This window comes from Phyllobates terribilis, unplaced genomic scaffold (assembly GCF_046119375.1).
Source record: "Phyllobates terribilis strain yellow unplaced genomic scaffold, ASM4611937v1 Scaffold_7__3_contigs__length_470593459, whole genome shotgun sequence".
NCBI lineage: Eukaryota > Metazoa > Chordata > Amphibia > Anura > Dendrobatidae > Phyllobates > Phyllobates terribilis.
The window spans coordinates 350,373,386-350,401,254 of NW_027362767.1; the positions used below are offsets into that span (position 1 = coordinate 350,373,386).

At 43.0% G+C, this 27,869-nt stretch overlaps 1 protein-coding gene across 7 annotated transcripts in view; it reads left to right on the forward strand.

Annotated features, from left to right (window-relative positions):
* The window catches only part of FGF13 (fibroblast growth factor 13), a 541,625-nt gene extending 532,338 nt beyond the window's left edge, over positions 1-9,287 (forward strand). For all 7 annotated transcript variants that reach the window (XM_073641254.1, XM_073641253.1, XM_073641259.1 and 4 more), the window contains 2 exons: positions 6,657-6,855; positions 8,702-9,287. In XM_073641254.1, coding sequence (XP_073497355.1) covers positions 6,657-6,855; positions 8,702-8,838 — 336 coding nt within the window. In that variant the 3' untranslated portion in view covers positions 8,839-9,287. The remainder of the gene's footprint in view (positions 1-6,656; positions 6,856-8,701) is intronic.
* Positions 9,288-27,869: the final 18,582 nt, after the last annotated feature.

The window sequence follows — 27,869 nt, forward strand, 5'->3', positions numbered from 1 at the left end:
ATGGACACCTGGCTGCCGCCGGCATGAAGTTGTGAAAAGCTTCCGCCTCCACGAGCTTTAAAGGCCATATTTTAAGTGCAAAGAGCTGCCCAGAAACCTGGCAGTATAGTATTGCTGCCTGTGGGTGGGTGGCTGGCTGCATACTTGTGCTTGCATTCCAAGGAATGGGGTAGGGACAACTGAATGCTGCAGTGGGATAAGGACGTGGACGGTGATTGTTGCAAGTCTGCAGCGACAGGTGTATGGCGGGAGGCATCTTCGCATGCGCCAAGGATCACTTATGATGGGCACACTTTTAGGCAGTGACCTGGGAGTCAGCGATGCTTCCAGAGGTCTTCCCCATGCTGTTCCCATGTCTTTTCAGCACTGTATGCATGTGTCTGATGATGTGTCACACACCACATGGCCAGATCAGGTTGTAAAATGTTAAAATGACATTTCCTGGTGAATGCATTTGTCTTGGTTGAAAGCAATTCATTAGTGCAAAAATGCATCAAAAACGCTACCTGTGAACATAGCCCAAGTTGTGGAGGAGTATTTTTGTTTTTGATTATTTATTTTGCCTTATATACAAGTCATTACCCTGGAAAGGATGTTCCTTAACATATTTCCCAGGAAAATCAATTTTGGTTTTGTTTTTGTATGTTTTATTGTGAGTCCGTAAAAGTGGCGTAATACTCTGACCACGTTGTTGACAGCAGTGACCTGGGAGCCAGAGATGCTTCCAGGGGTCTTCCCCATGCTGTTCCCATGTCATTTGAGCACTGTTCCCATCGATTTGGGCAATTGTTAGGCCCTCTGCAGACCGCCGGGGGTTGCCGCCTGAAAAATGCTCGAGTTTCCCATAGACTTACATTCGGCTCGTTGCTCGGGTCGAGCACCCGAATATTCCAATTTGCTCGACCAGAGCAACAAGTACCCGAGCATTTTAGTGCTCGCTCATCACTAGTGTTAGATCATCACAAGAGCCAGCCTTCTACAGAAGTGAATATTCTCATGACAGTATGTCATATTGATTTGCTCCCAACAATTTTGAATGTTCATCTAAGTGGATCCACAGTTGACAGTCTGTCCTCTTGCTTGCTTGAGCATGGCTGATCTGCAAAGCCTTACAATTCTATGTTGTGATAGTTCATGTAATATACTGAATGTTAAATGTAGGGTTTATTTTACTTTTCATTGGTATTTTTGGCATTATAGATTTTCTTATGTTTCTTATGTTTTCCATGCCTAAGCAGAAAATGATTGATAAGACCTTTATACCACAGTGTTCTACAGAATAGTCATATGTTACCTAAAGAATATGGGATAATAAAATGAATGGATGGGGAAATGGATAGATGGATGGATAGATAGAACATCATTGTCATAGAAATAAGAAGTGACCGCCAATTGAAAATTCTGTCCATAGGGACAAAATTAAATGTTCTTTTTCTGGCTCACTGGGCTTCTCGTGCCATCTGTCAGCTATTCTCTAGGCAATTTTGTGGAAACATATTCACAGTTTTATGACCTAAAATTTCGTAAAAATAATTTAGTAAGTTGAATAATAACTAAGTACTTACAGTCTGCTTCTCTCAAATACATACTTTACTCAAAACACAGGTCTTCAGTATTTTCTTTGATACACCTTCTGTAATTTCCTGTATTCCGTGTTAATGCTTTCAGCGTTCAAACAATATTAGATAAAAACTCATCTTTCCACGATACATGCCAGTCACTCTTGTTTTATTATCATCCTTTACAATTTCTATCAACCACAATTTCATATTATATCATATGAGTGATTGTTTCTGTCATCTCCTCCATCACTTAGGATTTCTGAAAGTCAGAAGTTTTCATTTTGCCTATTCTTAGTATTTTTTTAAATTCTTTAGTCCCATTTACAACTGTAAATACTAGACATATCTTTCAGATGAAAAGCTTTGTTTCTAGATAAAGTTTCTTGTAATTGGGAAATCAGAACCCCAATAGATCACAACAAACTGGTGGGATCGCCTAGGACCTGCAAGTAGTTTGCAAGACCTCTTGGACATAAACTCAAATCTGCCAGCAATATGGAAAAAAGGAGGCAGTTCTTTGAGAAACATTCTAATAGAACCAAAACATCACTACTTGGGCTACTTAAAAAGTCCACTTTGTTGCAATGCTTGCTGGAGTGCTGCTTTGTTTTATCTGTCTATCTATCTATCCATCTATCTATCTATCTATCTGTCTATCTATCTAATCATAATTATTTTTATATCTGTCAATCTATCTACCTTTTCTATAGTCTAATAAAAAATAGAGTGTAGTTTCTAGTTTTCTCTCCATCCGTCTATCTGTCCGTCCATCCATCCTGTCCATCCTATCTATCGGTCCATCCATACTGTCCATCCATCCATGCTCTCATCCATCCTATCCAACTGTCCATCCATCCTATCATTCATCCTATCCATCTGTCCATCCATCCTAACCATTCTATCATCCATCCTATCCATGCATCCACCCATCCATCCCATCATCTGTCCATTCATCTTATCCATCCATCCTATCCATCTGTCCATCCATCCTATCCATCTGTTCATCCATCCATCCTGTCATCCATCTTATTCATCTGTCCATCCATCTTATCATCCATCTTATCCATCCATTCATCCATCCTATCCATCTGTCCATTCATCTTATCCATCCATCCTATTAATCTGTCCATCCATCCATGCTATCATCCATCTGATCCAACTGTCAATCCATCCTATCCATCCATCCTATCCATCTGCTCATCTATCCTATCATCCATCCTATCATCCATCCTATACATGCATCCTATCCATCTGTTCATCCATCCATGCTATCATCCATCCTATCCAACTGTCAATCCATCCTATCCATCCATCCTATCCATTTGTTCATCCATCCATCCTATCATCCATCCTATCCAACTGTCAATCCATCCAATCCATCCATCCCATCATCTGTCCATTCATCTTATCCATCCATCCTATCCATCTGTTCATCCATCCATGCTATCATCCATCCTATCCAACTGTCAATCCATCCTATCCATCCATCCTATCCATCTGTCCATCCATCCTTTACATCTGTCCATCCATCTTATCCATCCATTCTATCATCTATCCTATCCATCCTATCCATCTGTCCATCCTTCCGAACATCCGTCCTATCCATCTGTCCATCCATCCTACCCATCCATTTATCCTATCCATCTGTCCATCCGTCCTATCCACCCATTCTGTCTATCTGTCCATCCGTCTATCCATCCATCTCTCTCTCTCTTTCTCCCTCTCTCTCTCCCCCCATTCAAATATTATTTTGTTATCTTATACAAAATGATTTAGCAATCTCTCTTAGATATTATTACATATCTGTCATATTAGCTGTAAATTATAAACCTATTGGTTATTAAAACCTAACATTAATTTCTCTAGATAACTTTGGTGAGGGTCGAGTATCCTGCACATATGCTATTGTATATAATTATATCAGTCAGATAATGTATTGTATTCAATTACAACAGTCAGACTATTCATTCAAAAACAGGAAAACTACGTAGCAAAATTACTAAATCACATTATGAAGCTGCGTATATTTATTTTTTTCTTTCTGTCTGTAACAACTCCTGAATTGCGGATTTTTTTACAAGTATTCCCTTCAGCTTCCTCCCGTGGTGCATGGCACGAACACAAAGCTGCGGCTTGTAGGAGATGTTTGATAGAGCACTACAAAGGAAGGGATTTCCTGCTAACGTTAATGGAAAGCACATGGAGCTGACCTGGGTAGTGTCTGATTAAAGGTTTACGTGCGATGACTAGTGCTAGGCTTGAGATTTCAGCAGTATGAGCTGCTCGCTGTTATAAACCTCAGCGTCAAAATAAATATTCAAAAGGGGTTTAGTGTGTTTTCCTCTCTGTTTCAGCCCACGCAGTTTTCGCTGCTGGTTCCTCTTGAGATATCTTAATTTTGCCCAGTAGCAACTGAGCTGGCTGCTGTAGTTGCCCATTCGTAAAGATAGAGGCAATTTATTCTATTTTACCACTTGACAGCTAATACAGTATAAATGAGGGAGAGCGAGAACTAGATCTTATAAACATCTGGGAGTCTGATGTTACAGATTTATAAATTATGAATAATAATAATAATAATAATAATAATAGCAACTGACATTGATGGAGTCTCACAACCTACTACATACAGTACAGTATATATGATTACTTATATATTGCCAATCATAGCGGAGCGGAAGTTTCTTAGGATGTGCACCCAGTCCTCCACTCTGAGGGGCTCAACGTTCCCTTTGCCACATAGGAGAACACCATTATTAAGGGGCAAATATGGGGTTCTGGTAAAGACTTTGTACTGAGGTCTGTCCTGTGCAAACAGCAAATGTGTCCAGAGACCGCTCCCCTAATGCTTAATAAAAAAGATGAGCAAATCTATATCACTTTGCTTTATGTTTTGCCAATAATCTATTTTAGAGTCATGTTCATTATTGGGATCCTGAGTTCAAGTCCTACCAAAATCAACATCTGCACATATGTAGTCCCTAAATCAATTAGTACTGAAATAGAGGTGTATTCTATATTATTATGTGGGTTATATTATTATTTTCTCTCTTTGTTCAGTGCTATCATCAGATGTTATATCATACTATTTCATTACCCTGTATTGCATATTACATCGTACTTTACTAATATAAACTAAAACATACCATATATATAATAGGACAATGTTCATAGGGCTCAGCTCAACTAATGGAAAGGGATATATTATTTTTCACTTTCTTTTTTTCTCGTACATACACTAACAGCTACATCTGTTGCAGAGATTCTAAAATAGGGATCTGGGAGATATGATGCTAAGATGGTGCTAAAGATCCCCAAAATGTTCTTCTACCAGAAGAGAGCATTTGATGGTCGTTACACCACATTGTTTTATGGATAATTTTAATGATTTGATTTATGTATAGACAACAATAATGATATCATATAATTTGTTAATAACTTATGCAAAGCATTAACATCAAATAATTGTTGGCAGATTCAAATGAGCAAGAGTTTAGGACAACCTAGCGTATATAAGGGTGGTTTTATTCTCCAATTTTAGAGGAAATTTTTTTGTTGGCAAATTATGGTATTTATCCATTTTTTCTTTACTCTAGATATAAATATTGGAAGATATATATTGCTGCCACTTATCCATAAAGGGATTATCCAGGACTATATTTCTTTTACTACAAAACTAACAGGCAGGTAGTTGCTAACTACCTGTTAGTGTCACGCAAGGTGTGGGAAAGACTTAGTTCAACACAAAGGGAAGAGGGAAAAGGAGCCCAGACTCTTGGTAAAGGGGGGAGTGGAGACCTCCTAGGCTGATCTACTATCACCCTGTCTCCACTAACGTCCCTATATTGGTTCCTCACAAAACCCCGCACGCGAACGTCGCCCTGCTGGCATTTGGCCCTGGCTAGAGAAGGGAGGGGGATGAGCGCTAGTCGATCCCCACTGACAACTAAAGACAACAAGGAGGAACAAACAAGGGAAGATAGCTTAGCTTTTAGTCTACTTCAGAGAGATGAACACCGATCCTCATAGCCCCAGAGAGGAAGAAGTAATGCACTTGCTCCAAGCCTTCACAAGGGGTGATGTGCGTATCGCCGGAACCTCCCTCTAGCCGACAACAGACCCAGGCCAGGGTGTTAATTAGCAAGAGGAAGGTAGCCACTGGGTCCTAGAGAGACAGCCTCTAAGAAGGTGTCTGTAATGCCAGACAAAGAGATCTCCTGCAACCAACTGCAGAGGCACTGTCTGTCACTTCTGACACACCCGTGACAGTTAGTTCTTAGGCTGGTAGTAAAAAAATTCCTGTAGTTCCCGACACTGATCTCTGGCCACAAAGAGCTGTCATAGGCGGCTCTTTCCAGTGCTTCAGTGGCTTCTTCTGATGTCACATCTATAGAAAAGCTGCTTCTCATCTTCTCTGCTCTGTCAATGGGGGGTGAGTGCCAACGTCATGCTGATCGATAGTCGACTCCTTGCTGCATAACTGCAGGGAGCTGGCTGTTAATCAGTTTGACATTGGCATTTAGGCCTTATAGACAGATTAAAGGGTTTTTCCCATAAACAAAAGTTAATTTTATTCACTAGATCTGCGGCTTGTAAGAAGTTGAGCTGCTCTGTTGACGCGGAGAAGCAGAATCGCCAACAGGAAAGGTCAATGACCACTCTGTGCCGGCGCCAGGGAGAACAGTCCAGTAGTTGGCAAATACCTGCCTGTTAGTTTTTAGGCCCATAGTGAAAAAAATATATAATTGTTCTGGATAACCCATTTAACTATCTAAACTTACAAACTCAAATACTGAAAGCTGTATAAAGACCTTCATGGAAGTTCCTCTGCAAACAACCATTTTTTCCTTCCTATAATTTAGCTCTATATGATATTCATTTCAGCACTACCATGGAAGAACAATGAAAAGTCCAATACTGTGAATGATCTGTCACAGATTAATAATGTAACATGTCTCTTATTTAATATTCCTTTGCAATTACTTTTCATGTAAAAATAGTCTCACAGTCCTTATAATATCTATTTTTAAGCACGTATGATGCCTTATTATATTTTGCTGATTGAATTTTTCATGATATATCCTTTCTTTACAGGAACATTTTACACCTGAATGCAAATTTAAAGAATCGGTTTTTGAAAATTATTACGTGACGTACTCTTCAATGATCTACAGACAGCAGCAATCAGGAAGGAGCTGGTTTTTGGGTCTCAACAAAGAGGGTGAAATTATGAAAGGAAACCATGTAAAGAAAAACAAGCCTGCAGCACACTTTCTGCCAAAGCCTCTAAAAGGTAAAATAAAAGTGTATATGTATTTATTGTGTATTTTTTTTTTTAATTCAATTTTATGTCTACAAATAAAGCACATTACAATTTCTAAGTAACTCATTTTTATATTAAAAAATCATACCCACCCAACCCCAATATATATGTATATATGAAACCGTTTATGAAACCTAGTGATAAGATAGGTACATCATGTATCCATTGGTCTTGAACTTGAAACTCAAAAAATGAAGCATTAAATGCTAAAAATATGGGAGTATAATCAACAATAACAGTTGGTTATAAGTATCAAACAAGATTGATCATATTTAATAATTATAGTTTTTCTCTAATGGATGTGACTTTAATTAGCTATTTTTTAAGGAATGGGTTAAATAGATTATCTAACAAGCTTCATGACAGAGGTTTTCTGGGACATTAATATTGATGACCTGGGTGCAGCTTCTGCCATAAAACTGTGTATTGGCTGTGAATGGTACTGCAAGCTTTCTGTCATTCACTTGCATGGGAGAAAACTTATAGTACCATTCATGGGCACTAAATAATTGCATAAAAGTGTAGAACTTCTGATCCACTGCTCAGCTTATGGGTGGGGGTCTGATTTGTTATTGATGATCTATCCTAAGGCTAGGGTCACACAACACTAATTTCTCTATTCCAAGGTAATTGGGCAGATTATGTTAATCACACTCTGATCAGAGTGGGATCATAGTGTGATCCAATTCTCACGGATGAGGAGAAGATGGAGAAAAAAATGTATCCATCTTCTCCATTCTGTGAGGCTAGGGAAATTGGACCGCACTCATATGTCATCTGAGTGCAGTCCTATATCTCCCACACACTCATTAACTTTCATAGTCAAGTGGGATCTGAACAACGGATCAAACTCGGGGATTCAGTCATTTTTTTCCCTGGACATGTGCACATCCCTATAGACCAGGGATGTCAAATTTAAACACACAGAGGGCCAAAAATGAAAAACTTGACAAAGTCGCGGGCCAACCAGTATACAGTATAATGGGCCTCATATAGTCCTCCATAAATAATTATGGGCCCATCATAGTCCTCCATACAGTATAATGGGCCCCACATAGTCCTCCATACAGAATAATGGGCCCACATAGTGCTTCATACAGTATAATGGGCCCCACATAGTCCTCCATACAGAATAATGGGCCTCAGATAGTCCTCCATACAGAATAATGGGCCCCACATAGTCCTCCATACAGAATAATGGGCCTCAGATAGTCCTCCATACAGTATAATGGGTCTCACATAGTCCTTCATACAGAATAATGGGCCTCACATAGTCCTCCATACAGTATAATGAGTCTCACATAGTCCTCCATACAGTATAATGGGCCCCACATAGTCGTCCATACAGTATAACGGCCCTACATAGGGGTGGTGGTTCTGGCATCGGGGGCCAAATATAACCACCCTGCGGACCAGATTTTGCCTACGGGCCGGAGTTTGACATGTATGCCATAGCCTACATTGACCTGTGTGTGATCCGATGTTTTGTCAAATTTTTCTTCGCTGTGATTTTTTGTAAGATAAGCATTTTACCGGGGTTGTGCCTTTTTGACTTGTCCCATTTTTAGATAGTAATTTCAAGTCTAGGTCATGACCCTTTATTTCGGTCTGTGACTATGATACTTCTAAGAAAGAATTGAAGGCAGATACAGACAGAAGGACATATTTTGGAACGTGGAGACAAAATAAGAAAATGACTACAATTATGTCCCCTGGCGTTATATATCTGTTACCTAATCTTATTTTGATTATCATTGAACTTAGAATTTAATTGGTTCTTTTGAAACAACCGAATGATATTTTTCTCTTATTTCAGTGGCCATGTACAAAGAACCTTCTCTCCATGATCTCACAGAATTTTCCAGATCCGGAAGCGGCACACCAACCAAAAGTAGAAGCGTTTCAGGAGTACTAAATGGTGGTAAATCTATGAGTCAGAATGAGTCAACGTAGCCAGCTGCAGGCGAGATAAAGGCTACGGTACACACAGTAATGGAACCTTACCTCTGGATGCTGTTCAATTCTTACTAGCAGTCTTTCATCCAAATATTCAATCTTTTCAGGACAAGCACTGAACTTGCATAGGTCACTCACGTCAACCATTAGAGCTCCTGGTTTTCAATGGATTCCATCATTGTAGAATGTGTTTTTTTTGCATCTCAGAAGACATCGGGATAGCCAGCAAAACATAGAGTGGAATAAGCCGATGAGAGGACATACGCTGCTCTCTGGTTATATCACATATGCTTTTGTGGGAAGAGAAACACAGAACTGAATGCTGATAAGAATTTTGCTTTCCAAAACAAGAATAAAAGACCACTTTTGCTCTTTAAAGAAAATTTTACTGCTTATATGTTTTATAGAGGGCAAGCATAAAATAAACCCCTAAAACTTGCTGTTTATTGGCTTACAGTTTTATATATAAGCTTGATTACATATATTCATTTGGAGAAGTGCAACACTTTTGATTTCTGAACACAGCTTCCCGAACTGGTCCGGTTCTTCAAAAGCTGGGTCTACATTGCCAAAATCAGGTCAACTCTGAGGTGACCCCCTCAGGCTCAAGTAACCAGTGTTCCTGTAACTAATGCTAAATCATTTTTATATACAGTATCTTTGTAGCTCCCTGGTTATAGTGTTACTCCATTCATGTAGGCACAAAAAAAAATGTATTGTCAATCCCAGGCAGTGGAATTTCTCGTTATAAATCCAACCATCCAACCTACGTAATTTTCTCTTAATTCCATTTTTTTTTGTGTATGATGTTATATAAATGTTGTGGCTTCTTTTCTAACAAAAAAAAAAAAAAAACCTGTGGAATTAAGGTGATGATTTTTATAAGAAATGTCTTATTTGTAAATGTCCGTCTTTTCTTTTTTTTTCTTTCTTCCCCTCAATGTATGGCATATGTAAGTATCATAGATAAGGAGACGTTTTGGATCAGGCTGTGTCTAAACAACAGGTACCTGTGCCTGCTATTTAATCAAAATGTTCAAGATATATGTTTTCCAAATAGGTAATCAAATCCATTGCATGGACAGAAAAAGGATTGGAGTCAAGGTGCATGACATGTTTGATTTTGTGCATTAGATAACGTTCAGTTTTATTTCTTTCTCTCCAGAAATGTTATAATATGGATATGACGTTTCCAGGTTTGAACACATGATTGATTTGTTGTATACACAAAAATGCACTGAATTCATTATCACAATTATTATTTCTAATATATATATATATATATATATTTTTTTTTGTTTCTTCTTTTTTTCAATCTAAAATCCCAAAATGAATATAAAACTCTAAATTGAAGCAGGCTATGCATTATAACTGTTTACATGTTCCGTCATGATATTTTCTTTGACGTTGAATGGTATCATGTATTTTCTTTTTAATAGGACCCTGTTTACGTTGAAGCAGATTGTGCACTTGTAAAATAAATATGTTTCCTTCAGCTAAATGTGTGTGCGGCTTATTCTTTGCTTGCTTGCTTTTCTCAGAAAGAGTAATTAAAGGGGTTGTCCACTACAAGGACAACCCCTTCTCATACCCCACGCTTGGCCCCAATAAAATAAAAAAGCTTATCCTCACCTCCCGTGCTGGTGCTGTTCCAGCGGTGTCAGCACTCACGGTCCCGGGGCTCTCGTATGGTTGTGGTGACACAGGACCCCGGCGCCCATTCAGTGCTGGCGCCACTGTCTTCGCCTTCATACGATTTGAACATGAAGAGGAAGTCGGAGATCAGCTGCAGCCAGGACTCGTCACGTGTCACCACAACCATACGAGACCCCCGGGACCGCGAGTGCTGACACCGCTGGAACAGCACCAGCACGGGAGGTGAGGATAAGCTTTTTTATTTTATCAAGGCCAAGTGTGGGGTATGAGAAGGGGTTGTCCTAGTAGTGGCAATGGATAATCCCTTTAAGGACATATATAGAAAACAGTTGGGTGAATATATGGAATCAGTTGCATCCTTGTTGTAAAAAAATGTATAATGGATTTTTTTCATTGAGTTTCTATTATAAAAGAGCCAAATTAGTTTTATGTAGTTACTGAGATTTAATAGCTTGTGTCCAATTATAAGTTACAGCCTTCATAAATATTAAACTAAAGCAAACTTTTAGTTTTAGGGGAGAAAGGTTGAACTGGATGGACCTAGGTCTTTATTCAACCTATGTTACTATGTAAATCAGTCTAAGGGCAGGTGCGGATGAACGTATGTATGTCTGAGTGTGATCTCATAAAACATCAGATCACACTTGGACCAATGTTAGTCTATGCAAATGTCTGATTTTTTCCTCAGACAGAGTCTGTCAGAGGAAAAAAATCGCTGCATGCACAAGTTTGATATTTGGATCAAACTTGGCCATGTAAGTCAATGAGTGCGTAGAAACCATCGGATTGCACTCAGATGTCATCTTAATGCAGTCCGATTTTCACATACTGACAGATTTTCTCCATCTTTTTGTCATCTGAGAGAATCAAATCACACTATGCTGACGCTCTGGTCAGAGTTTGAACAGAGTGTCATTTGTATAATCGGCCCGATCCACTCCAATGAGAGACTCTATGGCTGTCTGCACCAGCCCTAATGTGTATCATGGTCGTAACCTGTTGAGGTGGAGAAGGGTCAGGCATATCAAATTTTCTACAGCCAATCCTTTAGTGCTCCAGGAGATAAGCCACTACCAGAGGAGTCTGTCAACTACTCTCTTGTAGAAAACAATGGAGCATCACCAAAACTGAGCCTTCCTGCATCTTGGGGACATTGGAATGATAATTGTTGGCCAAACAATCGATGTGTATGGAGGAATGGTGGGGGGACTTTATAATTGACTTACTAGCACTCGACATGGATTGCACTCATTCATATCAGTCACTGCTTTTACTGGAGTTTATAACTTTATCTCATGATAGGAACAACTGCACAAAAAGAGTCTATTCATTGATTGCTGAAACCTTATCCTTGTGTGTGAGCAGAATGGTGTAGAGGCCCATAGACATTCTCCAGCATAAAGTGAACAGTTCTGCATTGCTTCTGACTTAAAGACTATCTGTCACCACATTTAACCTATCTAAACTATTAATGTGGACATACAGGTTTTAGACAGTTGGAAAAAAGTCCTACCTGTATGTCTCATATCAGATGCCTTGTTGTTGATGAATCATCTTTTATCACTTTATAGAAATTAATTCTTCCAAGGTCAGGGGAGGACACTACCTGGAAGATAACTCTGCCTCCGGAGCTTATTTTGCATGAAGGGGAAGATACCAGTGAGACATGTAACTAACACAGAACAAGAGAAATGAAATTTGTCTTCTTGCAAAAACATTTGCTGCAGTTCTCACAGCTCTGCTATATTGCAACAATATTACAACCCTGTCTGGCTGTGAGATGGAGGCTGAAGCTGAGAGGAGCCTGCAGATGTGTGAGGTATAAGCACACACAGCTCTGCAGGGAGATCTGGAGAGCAGAGAGCGGCCATCATACATCACACTGGTAACTAATCCATATATTTAAAACAAGCTCTGAAGGCAGAGCTATCTTCCAGGCAGCATCCTCCCCAAAGCCTGGAAGAGGTCATTTATATAAAATGATAGAAGAGGATGTATCACCAATATGGCATTTAATATGAGGGATACAGGGAGGAATGTTTTTCTACAGTCTATAACCTGTGTGCCCACATTAATAGTTTAGATAGGTCAAATGTGGTGACAGATATCCTTTAAGCAATAGGTAGGGGTCTAAGAACCTGTCCTCATCAATTAACTTTTCTTAAAGGGAATTTGTCAGCAGGATTTGCCAGCTCATCTGAGAGCAGCCTGATGTAGGCAAAGAGAAGCTTAACCCAATGATGTATCACTTAGATTAATAGGTGCAGCCATTCTGACACAATCATAGCTTAAAGATTTAGCTATACCTCAGAGCTGAGGAAGCAAACACCAGGCTCATCACAACAGAGGGCTTGCTAGACCAGGAGGCATGTGCTGCTGTCCGAGCAATGATAAGCTCCTGATGCTAAAACAATCATTGCAAACAAAGAAAAGCTCAGAGCTTGATAAAAGAGGCATCACTGAAATCTGTGTTTTAACCCCTACAGCATGCTGTCTTCAGATTACTTGGCAAAAACCTGTGGCCAGATTCACTTTAATAGGGGCCACTGTCCAGAACTGAGTGCTGTCAATATAAAGCAGCCTTGACAAGATCTATAGCATAGGAAGAGCAGCAGAGCTGAAGAAAGGAGGTTGGGATTAGGACCTAACTATGCGCTTCCAAGATCCCAGCTTGCCTCAGTGCAGTGCTGACAAGCTCAGCAGGAATGTTAGAATTGCACTTTTGCCCATTGTTCCTAGACTGTGGTAGTGAACCATCCCCTTGGCAAAGAGCAGTAAACAATTCATTAGGAAAATTCAGATATAAGGAGAACAGGGGCTTATAGAAAAATGAAGACAACTACAAAATTGTTTATTTTTACAATAGCTACCTAACCAAGCACATCTGAGTAAATGGGAATAACCCTATCAGAATCATATTGATGGCAAGACTAGTAATTGGGACTTCACAGATCCTGGTTACATTTGTCAGTGAAGCTATGGCTAAAATTTGGGGTCACATATGTTTTTAAATAAATTTAGATTGTAAAAACCTGTAATTTAACCCTTTACCACAAAATGAAATACATATTCATCAGTGCTTGGGTCACTAAGGTCACCGCGGGTGGAGGGGGCTCAGGCGGTGAACTACCTCTACGTACATTGGATGCCCGCTATCTTACATAGCTGACATCTGTCTCTAATAGCCACGGATAATCTATCCAAGAGAAGCATGCCTATGACCATTCAATATGTAGAAAGATCATCATTCATTTTGTTAGTTATTTAATAATAAAAACATATATATATAAATATAATATGGAGGATCCAAGCAATGTGAAGAAACAAAAAAAGGAAAAACAAGAGGCGGGGAAAACTGAAGACCCCATGCAATGGTACAATGCAAGTGAACAAAAAAATAATAAAAATAAATCGGTGATGAAAACAGTGAGTGGCACCAGCAAGTATGACAATATGTAAGATAGAGTGCAGAGTGCAAGATGACAATATGAATAAACATAAGTATTATCTGGTATCAATCACAGCAGGGAGACACACCAAAACTAAAGCAAAAAATATAAATGCAACATGATCACATGCATGACACCAACCGGACCAGGGAGAATTCTGTGCCGGGCCAGCCTGACGTGCATTTTGCACAGCGTGCTTCATTCATCCCAACTGGCCGAAGTTGTTCTTCTGTTTAATAAATTATCTATGTCTGATTGCATGTGACCTATACACACTTTTGACTTCATTGGTGTTATCAAATAGCCATAGTAAGATCAGAGCTCCAATCGTTGCTGTTAATCATTTAGATGCCACTGTAAATCTTGGCTTCTATTGGCCCCACGCTATGATATCGGTATGTGGAAAGAAGACGCTGCTCACACTACTGTCCATTCTGTCTTTCTAATCTAATGGTTTAGATAACAGGGATGCTGGGGTAAAAAGAGGCTGCTCACACTGCTATCCACCATGTCTTTCTGATCTAATGCTGGAGATACTAGGGGTGTTGAAGCAAGAAAAGGCTGCTCAAACTGCTGTCCACCTTATCTTTCTGATCTAATACTGGAGATGCCAGGGGTGCTGAGGCAAGAAGAGGCCCCTCACACTGATGTCCATACTGTCTATCTAATCTAATGCTTGAGATACCAGGGATGCTGAGGCAATAAGAGGCAGCTCACATTGCTCTCTACCCTGTCGTTGTGATCTAATACTGGAGTTACCAGAGGTGTTGAGGTAAGGCGAGATTGCTTGCACTGTTGTCTACCCTGTCTTTCTAATATAACACTGAAGATACTTGGAAGACTCAGTCAGATGTTCAGATAAAGAGCAATGCTGTACAGCTGGCCCAGGTAGAGAGCAGAATTGTAGTGTACATGGAACATGGGTCATTGAGTTTAATAAGTATAGTACAGGTAAACAACAATGTAGTAACAGTAGCATAGATAGATAATAGTATGGCACACATAATACTGTACTTCAGAGAAGAGCTACTAGACAATCAACCAGTGGACTAGACTGTTTCCGACCTTGCATTGAGCGTGTCGCAAACAGTCTAGTCAGATTCTGTCCGGGAGTATGCATATGGCATACTTGCGGTTACGTGACCGCCATTCCCGACGCTGACACCAGAGAATCCTCACAGCGTACAGTGAGGACCTGAGAGGATTCACAGGTCTGCAGTCACATAGATTGACTGCAGACTTGTCGTTTTAGACCGGACAACACCTTTAAGATTAATCTTTCTCAATGTATTATACATCCCTGATTGCTAGATTATTTATAACCCTCCTCAGTGTCATTTGTTACTAGTTAAGCATCTTGCCTTTTTTAAAAGCTGACTTTGTATCGGCCTTTATTACCTCTTGTTGCAGGCATTCCATAGTCTGACTACTCTAAGGGTGCATTTATATTGGCCAATCTATGCGTTAAGTACCTTCCTTTAGTGTAATTTTTCATATAAATATTACATAAAAATGTTTTGAAATATTCCATGCGTACATTTTATAGTGCTTTCTTATATTTCTACAGCAGTAATGCAGTTTCAATGTCTTAAAGCAATCACTCTTAGCAATGTAGGAGGCAACTTTGACCTTTTTTTATAGTTTGAATTTTTTTAGTTGGCTGCTGTTCACATTAGTTAGGATGTGCTGCCCATTTTCGCTATGTTTCTAATTCTCCTTTTGGCATGTGCACTCCCTCCCCCATCAGCCTCAGGTAATTTTAAGTAGTTAGCTGGTTCAGTCCTGACCCATAAATTGTAGGCTTGCATTTCAGCCCAAGAGAGGTGACAGAGAAGGACAGGGATCCAACAATGAAGGACGTCTTGACGCTGGCTGTTGGGCACACATATATTGGCCAATCTATGCGCTAAGCACCTTCCTTTATTGTAATTTTTCATATTAACATTACAGAAAAATTCTTTGAAATATTTCATGTGTACATTTTGTAGCGCTTTCTTATGTTTCTATAACAGCAACGCAGTTTCAATGTCTTACAGCAATTACTCTTAGCAATTTAGGAGGCAACTTTGAACTTTTTTTTATAGTTTGAATTTTTTTAGTTCGCTCTTGTTCGCATTAGTTAGGATGTGCTGGCCATTTTCGCTATGTTTCTTACTGTAAGGGCGCAGTCAGACTGCCGTACTACTCGCACGAGGATTGCATCGCAATCCATGGACTGGTCGTCAGCTTTCCTGATCTGAGCATGACAGCAAGCATTTCTATGCAGCTGTAACACTCAGGTCAGGAGAGCTGACGGCCAGCCCGAGGATTGTGATGCGATCCTCGTACGAGTAATACGGCCATATGACTGCACGCTAACTGTAAACAATCCTTTCTTATAAAGATTTCTAAATAACCTAAACAAATAATGTATGTCCCCCGGTCCTTAGTTAAGTCATAAAAAAGAAAAAAAAAGCATGTGCCTGTTCAAGTGACATGTAAAGTAGCTCACTTCTTAGGTAGCTTTTTTTTCAATCACTAATCTAGTAGTCACCCACCTTTTATTATTATAATCAACCCTCTTTGACTCTCCTATATCATTTTTAGAATGGGAAACCAGAAATGAATCCATTTTTCAATATATGGTCTTAAAAAGATAATATTATAGAGTGGTAATATTAAATTGGGATCACAATATTTGTTCTCTCTTTTAACAAATTACACTGCTCAAAAAAATAAAGGGAACACTTAAACAACAGAATATAACTCCAAGTAAATCAAACTTCTGTGAAATCAAACTGTCCACTTAGGAAGCAACACTGATTGACAATCAATTTCACATGCTGTTGTGCCAATGGAATAGAAAATAGATGGAAACTATTGGCAATTATCAAGACACCCTCAATAAAGCAGTGGTTCTGCAGGTGGGGACCACACACCACATCTCAGTACCAATGCTTTCTGGCTGATGTTTTGGTCACTTTTGAATGTTGATTGTGCTTTCACACTCGTGGTAGCATGAGACGGACTCTACAACCCACAGAAGTTGCTCAGGTAGTGCAGCTCATCCAGGATGACACATCAATGCGAGCTGTGGCAAGAAGGTTTGCTGTGTCTGTCAGCGTAGTGTCAAGAGGCTGGAGTCACTACCAGGAGACAGGCCAGTACACAAGGAGATGAGGAGGGGGCCGTAGGAGGGCAACAACCCAGCAGCAGGACCACTACCTCCGCCTTTGTGCAAGGAGGAACAGGAGGAGCACTGCCAGAGCCTTGCAAAATGACCTCCAGCAGGCCACAAATGTGAATGTGTCTGCACAAACAGTTTGAAACCGACTCCATGAGGGTGGTATGAGTGCCCGACGTCCACAGATGGGGGTTGTGCTCACAGCCCACCACCGTGCAGGACGCTTGGCATTTACCACAGAATGCCAGGATTGGCAAAGTCACCCCTGGCGCCCTGTGCTCTTCACAGATGAAAGCAGGTTCACACTGAGCACATGGGACAGACGTGATAGAGTCTGGAGACGCCGTGCAGAGCGATCAGCTGCCTGCAACATCCTTCAGCATGGCCAATTTGGCAGTGGGTCAGAAGTGGTGTGGGGTGGCATTTCTTTGGAGGGCCGCACAGCCCTCCATGTGCTCGACAGAGGTAGCCTGACTGCCATTAGGTACCGAGATGAGATCCTCCTACCCCTTGTGAGACCATATGCTGGTGCGGTTGGCCCTGGGTTCCTCCTAATGCAGGACAATGCCAGACCTCATGTGGCTGGAGTGTGTCAGCAGTTCCTGCAAGATGAAGGCATTGAAGCTATGGACTGACCCGCCCGTTCCCCAGACCTGCATCCGATTGAGCACATCTGGGACATCATGTCTTGCTCCATCCACCAATGTCACGTTGCACCACAGACTGTCCAGGAGTTGGCGGATGCTTTAGTCCAGGTCTGGGAGGAGATCCAACAGGAGACCATCCGCAACCTCATCAGGAGCATGCCCATGCATTGTAGGGAGGTGATGCAGGCACGTGGCGGCCACACACAATACTGAGCCTCATTTTGACTTGTTTTAAGGACATTACATTAAAGTTGGATCAGCCTGTAGTGTGTTTTTCCACTTTAATTTTGGGGGTGACTCCAAATCCAGGCCTCCATTGGGTAATAAATGTGATTTCCATTGATGATTTTTGGGTGATTTTGTTGTCAGCACATTCAACTTTGTACAGAACAAAGTACTCAATGAGAATATTTCATTCATTCAGATCTAGGATGTGTTATTTGTTTGTTCCCTTTATTTTTTTGAGCAGTGTATATTAGCTTTTGCAGCTGCTGAATGACATTGAGTACTATAGCTCATCCAAGGCTATGTATATGACGCGCCCCCTGGGTCGTGGGGTATTCGGTGCCGGGCCGGTCGTTGCTTGGGGAGATGTCACAGTGGTGGTGACTCAGTCCGTAACCCAGGGCGGTCAGTAAAAAGGGGGATTTTATAGTTTTCATGTATGCAATTCGTGACGCCACCTGTGGTATGCGGCTCTAGGTAGCCGCCGCTGCAGCGTCCTCTGAAGCTGGTGTTTAATGCAGCAGAGTTGGTTTGGCTCTCCACAGGTAGAGCTTAGCTCCAGGGCAGTGTAGATGTTGTAGAGAAGTAGATGATGCTGGGCGGTGTAGTGCAGGGGTGATGGTGCAGTAATAATTAGTCCACAACTTAATGGCGGTTTCCTCTTATCTTTACTGGTGGTGATTAGGCAAACCGGGACTAGGGTACTGGATAGAAGTGGAAGTCCGGGCAGCCGGGAAGCAAGTAAGGAATGCACCTCACCAGGTGAAGTTGGAGGCCTTCCCTTTCCACTAATCTCTTTGGCCCTGCTGCTTGTAGCTGTGCGGTGGCCCTCGTTCCTGAGTGCAACGTCTTTGTGCTCACCCGTATGGCAGGCAGCTCGGGCCTTGCTGGTGCATCGCTCCCACGTGGCGGTGCTGGGCCCTGCGGTACTGCTGAGCCTCCGGGCGTCTGATGGGGCCAGGAGACCTGCAGTCTCCTGCCCTCCAGTTTCTTCTGCTGGGCCTTCAGTGCCCCACAGCCTCGGACTCCGGTGTCCGGCTCCTCTACGCTGATTTCTTCTGGGGTGAACTGCCGCGCAGCTCCACTCCCCATCTCCTCTCTCGTCGACGTCCTGACTTCAACTCCTCACACTAAGTCTAACTAACCCCGCCTCCAGATCCCAGTTGCTAAGGGGAGGAGCTCCCCTTGCTGGTCTGGAGCCAGGAAAGTGTTGCATGCTTAGCAAAACCTGATTAGGGAACCCCTGCTTGCTTCCAGGCACGGCATCACCTTTTGTGATGGAGGCAATGCCACTGTGGCAACCGGACCCCTGGGGTGCCACATTCCCCCTTAGTTAACTTCAGTACTCCCGGACTGAGGATACCTTTTAAAATTAACAATCAACAATAACAATTCATATTACAAACAGGGTACAAAGTCAAAAATTACAAAAACCAAACTAGAATTGAAAACAGTCATCGCGGCACTTAGTCTCTACTCCACAATCCGGGTACCCAAAATTTGGCTGGTGGGAACAGCATCAACCCACTTTGTGTATCGTCCCTGGGCGTGGCTTCAGGGCACTCTTTCTGTGGGCCTGGTCTTCAGCCACGCCTGCGGTTTATTTTCTAGGCCATTTATTAACATTATTCAATATTGTCCTGACCACACCTAGTACTGTGGTCCAATTGTTCATAAATTTAACAAATATACATTTCCAAGACTATTTAACGGGTACAACTAAATACAATATACACTTTAATTCTCTTATACTTTAGTTTCTCCAGCGGGCAGGGAGCTGACCTTTTGTACTCCGGGTCGATCTACGTAGTATGTTAGTTGTCACTGACCTACCCTGGTCCCTAGTGTTTACCCCTGGTGTGGTAGGTTCAGTGTGAACTACACTACAGGTAGTCTGAGGTAACACTGGTAGGCTGGGTAATCTCCTGCGAATTCTTTGACTCACCCTGGGTACGACAGGTTCACTGCTAGCAGAGGGTAGATTCTCCTGATCTGCTGCTGATGAAGTATCTGTCTCTGAGGCCGACTGGTCTTTCAGATGTTCAGGAGCCTCTGCAGCTTCCGATGAGGCCGCTTGTAGAAAGGTTAGGACAGGTACCACAATGGCTTTGTTCACCTGCGTCCAAGACCGGGGAAGTTCTCCGAGGACCATCGGGACCGTTTTCTCCACTTTTTCTGTGGGTCGAGGGCTACCTTGATCTTCTTCTATGTGTTTAAACTGTTCAGGGCTAGAGTTGAGCCACCCCCGTAGTGTTTGAGTTCAGTTCGGTTCGTCGAACACCTGGTATGTTCGTCGAACTGTTCGTCGAACTGTTCGTTGAACACCGTCGAACACCATTAAAACCAATGGCAGGCAAACAAAAACACATAGAAACACATACAAAACACCTTCAAAGGTGTCCAAAACCTGACAAACTGCTCAGAAGACACAACTAACACATGGAAAAGTGACAAGTACATATAGTCATGTCGAAAATAAAAGAGGTGGAGGAGTAAAAGGAGGGGGAGACACAGATATAGGCATGTCATGCCCTTCTAAAAACAAAAAAGTGCGTAGCTGACACGGCCAGTCCGTTCCTGCCCGTGCGACCTCTCTGTCACCGGGTTTGTGCCAGAGCTGCGGTGTACCCTGACGGCCAGCCCCCCTCTCCCAATACTGGTGCCTGTCCGCTGGTGGGTCGAGCGAGCCCCCCTGCGGTGGAGGCAGGTCTAAGCTTTTTAATTTAAATTGTCTCTGTAATTTGAATGAGTACACTTTAAATCCTTTTACAAGGATCTATTGGAGGGCAAGTCTGATGCCAGCAGCCGTGGGAATTCCAGCTTCAGTAGCATCCACGAAAGCTGCTGCAGTTAAAAAGCTTTTATAAGGATCGAGCTTGGGGGTCCACCGCAAGGCGTCCTACCGCCAGTCCCAGCCCCTGTGCCTTGGGGTGCCTCCCCGATGCTCTTCACTGAGTGTCCCGGGGGCCCGAAGCATTTCCTTTGAAAAAATTTAGTGTCCAAACTACAGGTGGTGTAGATTGCTTAACAGGTGGGATAATCCGCTGACTACCAGACACTGCTACTAGGTCCAAAGTATTTCCTGGGCTAGATGCAGTTAAAAATTTGTAATTAGATCTACAGGCGGTGGCTACTCCGCTGACTAGCAGACACTGCTACTAGGCCCAAAGTATTGCCTGGGCTAGATGCAGTTAAAAATTTGTAATTAGATACTCTCGTTGGATGCTGAGAAAGCATTCCATAGAGCCTCCTGGCACGCCATATATTATTCTCTTAAAAAGCTTGGGGTAGGGGTCTAGGGGACCCATTTATAGCCAAAATCACGGCCCTGTATCGCAATCGGTCAGCTAGGCTGAAGATAAATGGAACATTTTCATCACCTTTCATAATCACCAAAGGGACAAGGCAGGGATGTCCTCTGTCCCCTCTCTTATACATCCTAGTGATGGAGCACCAGCTCTCATCAATTCGCCATAACCCTAATATTAGGTGGATTGAGGTGGGAGGCACTGAGTACAAGTGCTCTGCATTTGCTTATGATGTCCTAGTATATATCACTCAATCGCATATATCCATCCCTGCTGTTATGGCTGAAATAGATCACTTTGTTACATGGTCAAATTTTAAAATCAATGCAGCGAAGTCTGAGGCCCTCGATGTCTCCCTCCCCAAATCCATACAGGATTCCATCCAGTCCAACTTTCCCTTTGCCTGGCCCTCACAGGGTATCAAATACTTAGGAATTTGTATTCATAGATACCTCTCCCGTCTATTTTATCTTAATTTTTGGCCCTTTATTTAACAACTCCATAAAGATCTTACTTCTTCGACGGTGAAGCATTTTTCCTGGTTCGGCAGAATAAGTATACTAAAAATGAAAGTCCTACATAAACTCTTATATCTCTTCCAAACCATTCCCGTGGTAATTCCCTCAAATTTTTGGAAAAGACTAAGCAGTAGCTTTTAGTCTCCCCAGGATGACACAGGTGGGGCAGATGGTGGTTGTCCTGGCCCGCTAGGCCGCATTGTAGCACAGTGAGCTTCGCACTGCAACTTATGCTTCATATCCATGTGACGGTTCATGCATGAAGTACTCAAACTATTTATTTTTTGGCCTCTACTTAGCTTTTGGTGACAAATGTTACAGATAACACGAGTAGGGTCATCCTTAGCGATCTGAAAAAATGCACAGGCTATGCAAGGTTTAGAGCCCATGCGACTCTGCTACTAGCAATACTATCAAATGATTGGCTGGGTTAGATGCAGAGCGTCTGGGTTTGGTTGGGGGTCTCCACAGTCTGCCTAGGCTAGATGCAGTTAAAAATTCTCATTAGATACACAGGCGGTGCAGCTTGCTTCGCAGCTGGGCTAATACGCTCAAAGTATTGGAAGACTCTATACTAAATAACGAAGGATTCACTGAATGTGGTGGCCCCTCCGTGGGCCATGCGATTGGTGGAGATTTGGTGGATGATTATAGGAGAAAGCTCCTTAATATAGAAAGTTGGTGGATTTATAATTTAAATACACGTGTACCAGCAGGTTTAAACACGATTTGATGTATCATTATTAGTGATCATTTATAGATATTATTATATATATGTTCCTTTTTTCTTCTTTTCTTTTTCCTTTCAATTATTTACAATTATATGCATTGTTTCTATGCTATATGATTTTAACATGGTATGTGTGTTTAAATTTCTGATTATCTCAGCCTTGAACAGGGGCATAGCAGGACATGACATATAAATACCACTTCCTTGCTGTTTTTTTGCTATGCAATGATTAAGAACTCGTATATATATTGTGCAGAAAGAAGGGTGAAAGTTCGCCCAGGCGGGAGGAAATTGGAGTTTCATAACACATATTTGAACTGGAGAGATATTAGAGGCCTGCAATGGAGGTAATCAAGGTAGGGAGAGAGGCAAGAGGTCCGGTCATCTTAGTTATACAGGCCGGGGGAAATGACATAGCTTATCACAAGAGCGTATAACTAATGGAAATAAAGAAACTAGACACTGAGCGCTTCAGAGAATTTTTCACAAAACTAACTATAGTATGGTCAGAGATTGTGCCGAGAACGGTATGGCAAGGTGCGTGAGACATCACGGCCATCGAACGGACAAGGCAGGTAATAAATATTCGGATGGCAAAATTTATGAGACAGAGGCTGTGTAGTGATACCGACAACTGGAAGGAGATAAAGCAGGCCTCATACGGCCCGACGGTGTTCACTTAATGGATATTGGACTGGACATATTACTGTCAGGACTCCAGGACGGAGTTGGACAAGCGTTAAGAGTGATGGATGGGGGTCGGAGTCCTGCATACAAATAAGCAGGATCCTCCGTGGCCTGGAAATAGAAAGGACATGTTGGAGAGTTACACTTGTTGGCCAACTTGCCGTTGTGGAGACTGGAGACACAGGGCATGCTGCAACAAGCTGAATTATTTTCGAAATAAAATGCATTTCTAATGGAATGAGTATAAACAGTTAATAAAGCTGTGACCGATCCTCACCCATCCAGTTGTAAGAGTTACATGATTGTATTGTCAATGAAAGGGGGGCGTTAGGGGGCTGAGCGTCTGGGTTTGGTTAGGGGTCCCCACAGTCTGCCTAGGCTAGATGCATTTAAAAATCATTATTAGATAAACAGGCAGTGCAGCTTGCTTCGCTGCTGGGTTACTACGCTGACTAGCAGACACTGAAGCTTTGAAGCAGACCTCTGAGTAAACAGCTCTTCAGACTCAACCATCTGTGTTACCCCAAGCCATAGTGTATGTATTTTCTTACGGTTAAAAGGGGGGGGGGGAGACCCAACCCACCTTTAATTGACGATGGCAACGTCATGAAAAACAAAGCAAGGGGACTACAAAAAGAGTCTCCATTTTTTCCAAAAATTTGTGGCACAGACACCACTTAAGTGGCATCAATTGCCCCAGAGTTGCTTAAAACGGTTGGTTAGAATGAGTACCACACCCTGCTACTATGCCCAAAATTATTTTCCAGACAAGATGCAGCTAAAAATTATTAGTAATTTGAAAGCTGGTGGAGCTTAGTATAGATGGCATAATAGAATGAGTACCACACACTGCTACAGGCCCAAAATTATTTTCCAGACAAGATGCAGCTAAAAATTATTAGCAATTTGCAAGCTGGTGGAGCTTAGTATAGATGGCATAATAGAATGAGTACCTCACACTGCTACAGGCCCAAAATTATTTTCCAGACAAGATGCAGCTAAAAATTATTAGTAATTTGAAAGCTTAAAACGGTTGGTGAGGTGATTTTACGAAATCCTCAAGCTTTTACTCTCCCCAGGATGACACAGGGGTAGAAAAGTCCTTGCGGATCCATCATTTGTCATCTTTATGAACGTGAGTCTGTCTACATTCTCATTGGACAGCAGCGTGCGCTTATCTGTCAGCACACCACCAGCAGTGCTGAACACACGTTCAGAGAGAACGCTGGCTGCGGGGCATGACAAGATCTCCAAAGGGTAAGTGGCGAGCTCCGGCCATTTATCCAGATTGGAAGCCCAAAAAGAGCAAGGGTCCAGTGACACAGTCAAGGCTTCGATGTTTACTTGGAGATACTCCAGTACCATCGTCTCTAGGCGTTGACTATGTGTCCGACTTCTTGTCTCCAGTGGCCTTGCAAAGGATGGGCTAAAAAAGCTGTAAAATGATTCCTCAAAATTGCTGTTACCAGCAGATACTGTGTTTCTGTTATGGTTTGAGTGCTGAACATTCGACAGTCCCACGGTTGGCAAGTTAGAACTGTGAGATTCACTACGTGCACCACTGGTGTTTTGTGGAAAAGCACATGTACGATTCTGCAACAGTCTCTGCTGATACTCCTGCATGCGTGAATCCCTTTTTATGCCAGGAATTATTTTGGCAAATTTACTTTTGTACCTGGGATCAAAGAGTGTGGCAACCAAGTAGTCAGGATTATTTCGAATTCTGACAATTCGAGGGTCATGTTGCAGGTAGTGCAGCAAGAAGGCACTCATGTGTCTTGCGCATCCAGGAGCACCAAGACCCTGTGGTGTTGGTGGCGAGGTAACAATCATGCTTCCTTCCTCTGCCCTCTCCCCCCAATCTCGCACAACAGAAATGTGATCAAGGTCTCCTTCATCTGAAGAGTCTTCCATCAGTTCGTCCTCCAGTTCTTCCTGGGCTCCTGCACCTTCCTCACTAGTTTGGCTGCTATCTTGTGCCCTGGTAAATCCATCTCCCCCACCCTCACATGCCTGCTGCCTTGGTGCTGCCGACCGTCTGGACCTTGCCGATGTTAGCCCTTCCGCATTCAACTCCTCCTCCTCTACTTCCTCCACCTCCTCTTGTCGCACCACCTGACTCCGAATTCTGTTTAACATGTGCTCCAGCATGTAAATCACTGGAATAGTCATGCTGATAATGGCATCGTCAGCACTAAACAGCTTCGTCGCCATTTCAAAACTGTGCAGGAGGGTGCATAGGTCCCTGATCTGAGACCACTTCTCCAGCGTGATTTGCCCCACCTCTGGATCCCGTTGGCCCAGGCTATACGTCAGAACGTATTGCACCAGGGCTTGTCGGTGCTGCCACAGTCGCTGCAACATGTGCAGAGTTGAATTCCACCGGGTAGGCACATCGCATTTTAGCCGGTGAAGTGGCAGGCCCAACGACTTCTGTAGGGATGTAAGTCGCTGAGATGCGGGATGCGAACGGCGGAAGTGAGCACACAGCGACCGTGCCCTCTGCAGAAGGCCATCTAGTCCAGGATAGTGGCGTAAAAATTGCTGGACAACCAGGTTCAACATGTGAGCCATACAAGGCACGTGTGTGACATTGCCCCGGCGAAGGGCCGCACCGAGGTTTACAGCATTGTCGCACACGGCCTTCCCTGGTTTCAGGTCCAGTGGAGACAACCATTCATGAAACTGGTTCTCCAGAGCTGACCACAACTCCTCAGCTGTGTGACTCACATTTCCCAGATATTTCAAAGTAAAAACCGCCTGATGACGTTGAGCTCTGCTGCCAGCATAGTAAGGAGGTGTTGGATCCCTTCTGCGCAGTTAGAAAGCTTGTGGCATGACCAGACAGGCTTTGGGTGCAGGTGGAGGACCGAGAGGAGGTTGAGGAGGCAGAAGCAGTGGAGGAACTTCGAGATAAAGAGGATTGACGCTCAACTCGTGGGGACGGCAAGACTTGGACAGCAGCCCCTTGTCCTGCTGTCACCATAGTTACCCAGTGCCCAGTCAGCGACATGTAACGCCCCTGTCCATGCCTACTCGTCCAAGTGTCTGTGGTGAAATGCACCCTGTCACACACAGAGTTTCTCAAAGAAGCGGTGATGTTGTGTGCGACATGCTGGTGGAGCGCAGGCACACCTTTCTTTGAGAAGTAGTGCCGACTGGGCATCTGGTACTGGGGCACTGCGACGGACATAAGGTCTCGAAAATCCTCTGTGTCCACCAGATGGAAAGGCAGCATTTCTGTAGCCAAGAGCTTGCAGATGGTGAAATTCAACCTCTTAGGTTTCTCATGGCTAGGAGGAAATGGTCTTTTACTTGTCCACATCTGAGGGACCGAGGGCTGGCTGTTGTCCTTAGACGGGGTTAAGAAGGGTGTCCCCGGCAAACTGCCGGTCTTTGAGGAAGATGCAGGCGGACATGTTGATCCAAAGGTGGTGCTCTCCATGTCGGAGAGCGCTGAAAACCAGCTGGTGTTTCCACCTCCAAATAAAATGATGACCTGCCAATCATGCGGGCTGTTGCGGGTAAAGAGGTGGCAGGTCTGTGTCCCAAAACAGGTGTGACTGCTGTCCCCCCAGTCACAGAGGATGAAGAGGCCGCGGATGCACAAGATGGGGCAGACGGTTTTTGGCCCGGCCTGCTAGGCTGCATTGTAGCACAGTGAGCTTCCCACTGCAACTTATGCTTTATATCCATGTGCCGGTTTATGTATGAAGTACTCAAACTATGTATTTTTTGGCCTCTACTTAGCTTTTGGTGACAAATGTTACAGATAACACGAGTTGGGTCATCCTTATCGATCTGAAAAAATGCCCAGGCTATGCAAGGCTTAGCACCCATGCGACCTGAAGAGCCACCACGACTTGTGGTCAGAGGCAGAGTTGTGTTTGAGGATGCAGTTGTTGTCGTGCTTCCAGTACTACGTCTCTGTCCAGGAAAGCGCAACCTGACCTCGTCGTCACTAGCATCCTCCTCCACCTCCTCTGCTGACCTCATCGACTGGCTGACTGTGTGTTGACAGTAAGTAGGATCTGCAACCTCGTCATCATCACCCTGTGTGTTCTCACACCCGTCGTCCTCAGAGCCAACTTCTTCCTGCCCTGAAAAAAAACTCAAGTTGTCGCTCCAATCAGGTATTTGAGTCTCATCATCGTCTTCCTCATTGTCTCCACCAACAGGAGTTACAGTTTGGGAACGAGGGTGTACATTATGGTCAGAACCGTCTGCGTCTGGTCCTGGATCCGACTCATAAAGATTCTGGGCATCAGTGCAGATCATTTCCTCGTCTGGATTCACAGAAGCTCTGGAGCCGACCTCTGATTCCCAGGCTATAGTATGAGTAAATATCTCTGCAGACTCAACCATCTGTTCTACCCCATACTCAGACGGGCAGCTGGAGACTTGTGAGCTGTGAGGAAGCAAGTGTGATTGGGGTGACACCTCTGAGGACTGGAGTATTTGTGATGTTGAAGTTGAGGTGGAGGAGAGCCCACTTAAAGGAGCACTTGATATCCGTTGAAGCACCTGCTGTTTTTGTGCCTCATCTGGAATTTATAGCGATTGGCGTGGCCGCAAGAAAGGGATCGTATCACATTGTCCGCTAAAAGAAGTAGATATTTTAGTTTGGGCTGGAAGATGGTCTTTC